Here is a 6,888-nt window from a genome sequence, read left to right on the forward strand (position 1 = left end):
TAGATAGGATTTATTGATTTCAGAGAGGAAGAGAGAGGGAGAAAGAAATAGAAACATCAATGATGAGAGAGAATCATGGCTGCCTCCTACAGGCCCCACACTGGGGATGGAGCCCAAAACCCAGGCATGTGCCCTGACGGAATTGAACCATGACCTCCTGGTTCATAGGTCGACACTCAACTACTGAGCCAGGTTGGCCGGGCTGTTCTTCATTCTTTAAGGTGAAGACGGTCCTTATTTCTTCATATCTTTCCCTTTTCCAGCTGAGTTCATATCTTTGTACAGTAGCTATATTTTCTCAAGTAAGTTTTGGGCTTTTCCAAATTAAACAAAACAAGGAAGAGAAGGTGAGGCTGTGCTACAACATGTAATCTAGGATCTCGGGAATGCCAGGACTCTGAGGTAAAGCGTTATGTATTCCTGTCCATAGCACCTGGCATAGGAGGAGCTGTTACCTGGAGCCCCCAGGTCATCCAAAGAAGATAGGTCTGTAGCACATGCTCCAGGGTGTCTCTGAGGTGTCCCCGTTTAGCCCGACCGGCGTGGCTCACTGTGTGAGGGTCGAACTATGAACCCGGAGGTCATGGTTCGATTCCCAGTCAGGGCACATGCCTGAGTTTCGGGCTCAGTCCCTAGTAGAGGGCGTGCAGGGAGCAGCTGATCAGTGATTCTCTCTCATCATTGATGTTTCTCTCTCTCCCTCTTTGAAATCAATAAAAATATATTTAAAAATAAATAAATAGCCCTTTATTCTCCTCTCCTTTCATCCTGAAACCCTGGCCTTATCTTCATGTTGTCGCCACAAACAAGATTCTGTGGATCAAAGGCTAGTCTTTTTCTTATTTGTGAAGCTCTGCTTGTTTATTGTACTTCCCTAACTTGTATTAGTCTCCGTGGCAGAGGCTAACCTTGAGAGACGTATACAGAAGCTGAAGATTTCAGATCAGCTGAATGAGGCCCTGAGCCATTTCAGCTGTACTCGTAACTGTGCCGTCCTGGCATAGGGGGGAGCCCAGATCCGTTTTCACCTGCTCTGTTTTTCACAGATGCTCTTTTGTTGAAATATTCCAAGAAATCGGAGCTGTGGACGGCCCAGGAGACTGCTGTATACCTGGGGGACTACCTGAAGGTGACGAAGATGGGCAGGCAGAGAAACGCCTTTTGGGTTCATTATCTCCATCAAGAAGAAACTCTGGGAAGGTACTGATCGACATCATTCATGTAAAAGGGCTGGTTATCCGGCTGGCGTGGCTCAGTGGTTGAGCATCGACTATGACCTAAGAGGTCAGGGCACAGGCCCAGGTTACAGGCTCGATCCCCAGTGTGGGGGATGCAGGAGGTAGCTGATCAGTGATTCTCTCTCATAATCGATGTTTCTATTTCTCTCCCTCTCCCTTCCTCTCTGAAATTAATAAAAATATCAACTTTTTTAAACATCCTTGAGCGAGGATTTAGAAAGAATATTTAAATGCTGGTAAAAGTCTAGTTCAACTCTGAAAGCCACACTCTGAGTAAACGAGTGAGCCTGCGAAAAAGGCAGGACAACCATCTTAGGCCGGAGACGAGACAGCCCAGGTGTGGACCTGAGCACGAACCCTGGACACCTGCCCAGAGGGCGGGGCGGGGACAGCGGCGAGGACGGTGCGTGGGAAGGGGACAGGTTCGGAGGCCCTGCGTGGAGCCGGACGCGGGGAGGCCGCCTCCTCGGGGACGTCACCTGTGGTTCGGTTTAATGCAGGTACGTTGGGAAGGCGTACAAGGAGCCGAAGGCGCTGTGGCTGCACTTCTCTGACGTGGAGCGCCAGGGGACCGCCCAGCACTACGTGACGGAATTCAACAAGCGACTCTATGAGCAGAAGATCCCCACCCAGCTCTTCTACGTGCCCGCCGCAGCGCTGCTGGTGAGAGGAGAAGCCAGGGCTGGGGACGTCCAGAGACCCCCATCAGGCTAGGTTTCCTTTTCTAAAGCTATTTTTATTGATTTCAGAGAGGAAGGGAGAGGGAGAGAGAGACATCAGTGATGAGCCCTGGCTGGTGTGGCTCAGTAGACAGAGGTCCGCCTGCACACTGAAAGGTCTCGGGTTCGATTCCAGTCAAGGGCACAGGCCCAGGTTTCTGGCTTGATCCCCAGGAGGGGGCGTGCAGGAGGCAGCTTATCCATGATTCTCTCTCATCATTGATGTTTCTCTCTCTTCCCCTCTCCCTTTCTCTCTGAAATCAATAAAAATATTTTTTTAAAAAAATAAAAAAGAAACATCACGGCCCAAGTTTGACACGAGCATTTCGGTGAAAGAAGAATAACTGTAGGTTCTATGGTGTTCCATCGATGTGACACACTTCACATGCAAATAAGGGAGCCAGGTCTGGTCGCCACTCTCCTGAGCGGCAAAGCCGAGGTTCACAGAGCCACGCCCGTGCCCTCACCGTAGGTCACGCGGCCTCCACTTCTGTTTTTCAGATTTTAGAGGACGAGATGATAAAAGGATGTGTCAGTGTGGAGCCTTACATACGGGGGGAGTTTGTAAAATTATCCAATAACACGAAAGTGGTGAAGACAGAGTACAAAGCCACCCAATGCGGCTTAGCTTTCGGCCACTTTTCCTACGAGTTTTCCAACCACCAGGATGTCGTCGTAGATTTACAAGGTGCGTGCACAGGAGCGTCCTCTTCCCTTGCAGTGCTGTTTACGTGCAAGTGGGAGGCTTTGCAGCTACAGATTGTGCAGTGCCTGCTTGGAATTAAATCAATCGATTTGAGCCCTGGCCGGTTTGGCTCAGTGGCTAGAGTGTCGACCTGCAGACAGAAGGCTCCCGGGTTCAATTCCCGGTCAGGGCACAGGCCTGGGTTTTGGACTCAATCCCCAGTGCGGGGCGTGCAGGAGGCAGCCGATCAATGATTCTCTGATCATTGATGTTTCTCTCTCTTCCTCGCCCTTCCTCTCTGACATCAATTTTTAAAAAATATTTAAAATAAATAAACAAATGTGCATCACCGACTTAAAAAAACACACACAAATGAAACGTGACTTGGCTTTAAAAATGTTAATTAATTGATCGATTTGACTCTAGGGAGCAAATGCTGCCTGAAAAGGGGCCTCGAGGTTCTGCAAGTCTCTAAGATGTCGACTCATCCGTGAAGAGATGCGGCTCCCCTTCTGTGAGGCTGAGTCCCCTGCCACACACCCCCACTTTCTAAGTTTCCGAGTGAAAACCCTCCCACTGTCCTCCCTCCGCCTTTGCCTCCCGCGCTGTGCGTGGCTGAGGCACCCTGAGGTGGGAGCTGTGGGGCAGAGCGGGAGCCCGGGACCTGCGTGGCCTCCTCAGGGGACAGAGCTGCGTGTACTTCAATCTGGCTTCCTTTATGTTCTCTGCATTCAGATCGTGAATTTTTTTTAAATATATTTTATTGATTTTTTACAGAGAGGAAGAGAGAGGGATAGAGAGTTAGAAACATCGATGAGAGAGAGAGACATCGACCAGTTGCCTCCTGCACACCCCCACTGGGGATGTGCCCACAACCAAGGTACATGCCCTTGACCGGAATCGAACCTGGGACCTTCCAGTCCGCAGGCCGACGCTCTATCCACTGAGCCACACCGGTCTTGGCTATTTTATTGATTTTTTACAGAGAGGAAGGGAGAGGGATAGAGAGCTAGAAACATCGATGAGAGGGAAACATGGACCAGCTGCCTCCTGCACACTCCCCACTGGGGATGTGCCCGCAACCAATGTACATGCCCTTGACCGGAATCGAACCCGGGACCCCTCAGTCCACAGACCGACGCTCCATCCAGAGCCAAACCGGTTTCGGCTGCATTCATGTCTTAATTCTGTTTCTGTTCATCCCTATATTATTTATCAGAATTTATTAGCCAATACTCTGCACTTGCTTTTTAAAAATGTTTTTATTGATTTCAGAGAGAAAGGGAGAGGAAGAGAGAGATAGGACCATCAATGATGAGAAAGAATCATTGATCGGCTGCCTCCTGATGAGGATCGAGCCCGCAACCCGGGCATGTGCCCTGACTGGGAATCGAACCCAGGACCCTTCAGTCCGCAGGCTGACGCTCTATCCACTGAGCACACTGGCTCGGGCTCAAGTTTGTTTCACTGATACATGAGATTTATTATCATTATTCCTATGACCACCCCTGGTCCTCTCTGTCTCCCACAGTGCCTGTCCTCACGCTCTGTCCCTCAGGTGGTATAAATGTTAATTAATTGATCGATTTGACTCTAGGGAGCAAATGCTGCCTGAAAAGGTCGCTTAGCCACCTGCCCGTCCGCAGCGTTAGCCCCGCGAGCACTCCGTGGCCACAAGCTTGTCCATCGCAGGCCGGCCGAGGCTGTGCTCTCAGGGTCTGCGCCCGCTGACTGTCCTCACACACATGAAGATGCGCGTGAATGACGGAGGCGCCAAACAAACGTGTGAGCCACGGAAGAGTCAGTCCTGTGCTTTAGTCGTGATGCGGGTGCATTTTACTGCTCTCCGGGGCCTCGGACACCGCTCCTTCGGGTGTGCGACAGGAGACAGGGTTAATCATCCAATACCAACTCTCCTCAAGCCACCATTGGCGCGTAACACCCAGTCGCCCAGCAGAACTTGGTTACACGTGAAGCCCCGGACGGCAGGGCTTTCCGTGTTTTGCTAAGCATGTAACTCTTTTTCTGGGACGCGTCGCGGACGCCCCAGCGGCCTGGTCCTCAGACTTGTGCTTCTCCGCAGGCTGGGTGACCGACGACGGGAAGGGGCTGCTCTACCTGACGGACCCCCAGATCCACTCGCTGGGCCGCAGAGGGGTCACCACCAACTTCGGGGAAAGGGGCATCTCCTACTTCTTCAACCACCAGCACGCGCAGTGCAACGACATCTGCAGGCGCCTCTCTCTGACAAGACCGCCCACTGAGACACGAGACAACCTGTAGGCTTTCTGGGGATGCAGCAGCCACGAGCCACCCTTGGGGGCGGGTCCCCCTCAGGTGCGCAGGGTCAGCACAGCCTGGGCCCAGGGCCGGGGGCTGGGGCTGGGCTGGCCAAAGATTGCGAGAGGAGCTGATGAGTCCATTTCAGGCTCACACTTAGACCCGTGCCAGACCTGGGGTCTCTCTCCCTCTTCCACTTACCCCTCACCGCCATCTCCCCCAAGGAATGTCTGCACGTCTACCCCCTTCTTGGTATTTGCTTCTTAAGAACACAAACTAACACGTTTATTAAAGAAATGGGCCCTAACCATTTTGGCTCAGTGGACAGAGCGCCAGCCTGCAGACTCAGGGGTCCCAGGTTCGATTCCTGTCAAGGGCATGTGCCTTGGTTGTGGGCACATCTCCAGCAGGAGGCAGCTGATTGATGTTTCTAACTCTCTATCCCTCTCCCTTTCTCACTGTAAAAAAACTCAATAAAATAAAATACATTTTTTTAAAAAAAGAAATGGGAAAAAATAACCTTATTAACAAAATAAAGGGGGAAATCATATTATAATATCAAATGATACAGAAAAAATACTTATAATTGAAAATGGATTCATAGTAAAAAAACAAATTTAAAAAAAGCTCTTTGTGCCTGGCTGGTGTGGCTCAGTGGTTGAGTGTTGACCTATGAACCAGGAGGTCAGGGTTCGATTCCCAGTCAGGGCACCCGGGGTGCGGGCTCAACCCCCAGTGTAGTGCATGCAGGAGGCAGCCAGTCCACGATTCTCTCTCATCGTTGATGTTTCTCTCCCTCCTCCCTCTCCCTTCCTCTCTGAAGTCAATAAAAGTATGTCTTTTTTAAAAAGCGAGGTGTGAAGGGCGGGAGGTCAGGGAGAGCGGAGGAAAGGAAAGCTCGTGGTGCAGAACCGCAGGAGAGCGAGCTCTGCAGCTGCGCGGAGCACGGCTGTGGCCGCCTCAGGCGAGTGTGGCTAATCCTCTCGGCGAGGCTTTGTCCGGGGCTCAGGCACGGCCCTCAGGGCGCCCGTTCCCAGCGCCTCCGTCTGTCCCCAGGGCACTCCCCGTCCTGACTGCTGTTCAGCGGGAACAAGCCATCCATCACCGGACTGGGGGCCGCTTCCCCATAGAAACGTCACATCAGCATGGGACACGCCACAGCCGCGTTCCGCCGATTATCAGACGTGTGGGCGCTCGCGTGCTCCGAGGGAGAGGAAGTGGGGGAGCTCCCTGTGTGGCCCAGACAAAGGGCGCCCTCGCCGCCCGTGGGGACGTCACAGAAGCTGAAAGATGGAAGCAGAGACTGACAGGAAAGCAGCCCTGGACTGTCACTTCCGTCCACACGGCTGCCCTGGAGACGACCGGCGACACAGTCCACCTGGAGAGGGGCCAGTGTGTCGCCGGCGATGGACACTGACTTATTGTCTCCGGCCACCGACGAGCAGCTCACCCCTGGGGCCGGTCGGAAGCCCTGCAACTGCTGAGAGCTGTTTCCGTGGCTCTTCGGGGCGCCCTCGCAGGGATCCGTGTTCCTGACTTGCACACAGAAATGAGCTCACCGCGGAGCCGGAGCAAATGGTATATTACACAGAATCGTGTTTGTGCTACGTTTGTTTTTAGAAGTGAATTTCAAAAGCAAGAAGAAAACGAAGTCCACTGGGTTCCACTTTATGTTGAGTAAGTGCACTGATTAAAATGAATGGAAGAAAAATGCCTTCATAATCACATTTTTAAAAGGTAAAGTAACTTCTGGGCTTGATGTGTGCTGTGCCTGGGAGCCGCGCTGCGCCCCGTCCTGGTGAGCTGCAGGCGGCGCGCAGTTCCTGGCATTGCCGTCACCGGGTGCCTCTGGGCGTATTTTGACAGGCCGCCGTCTCAGAGGACAGACCGTTTTCCACTCCCAGGGACTGAGGAGCAAAGAATGCCGTTTTGTTCCTTGTAACCACATCGCCAGCCCTCGGTCACT

General features: G+C 52.4%; 1 protein-coding gene across 1 annotated transcript in view; it reads left to right on the plus strand.

Annotated features, from left to right (window-relative positions):
- ALPK1 (alpha kinase 1) overlaps nt 1–5,512 on the plus strand; it is a 67,395-nt gene extending 61,883 nt beyond the window's left edge. Inside the window, exons 11-14 of the mRNA XM_028130211.2 lie at nt 1,047–1,200; nt 1,739–1,901; nt 2,459–2,645; nt 4,726–5,512. Of these exons, the coding sequence (XP_027986012.2) occupies nt 1,047–1,200; nt 1,739–1,901; nt 2,459–2,645; nt 4,726–4,925 (704 nt within the window). The 3' untranslated portion in view covers nt 4,926–5,512. The remainder of the gene's footprint in view (nt 1–1,046; nt 1,201–1,738; nt 1,902–2,458; nt 2,646–4,725) is intronic.
- Nucleotides 5,513–6,888: the final 1,376 nt, after the last annotated feature.

Source organism: Eptesicus fuscus, chromosome 6, assembly GCF_027574615.1.
Source record: "Eptesicus fuscus isolate TK198812 chromosome 6, DD_ASM_mEF_20220401, whole genome shotgun sequence".
Taxonomy (NCBI): Eukaryota; Metazoa; Chordata; class Mammalia; order Chiroptera; family Vespertilionidae; genus Eptesicus; species Eptesicus fuscus.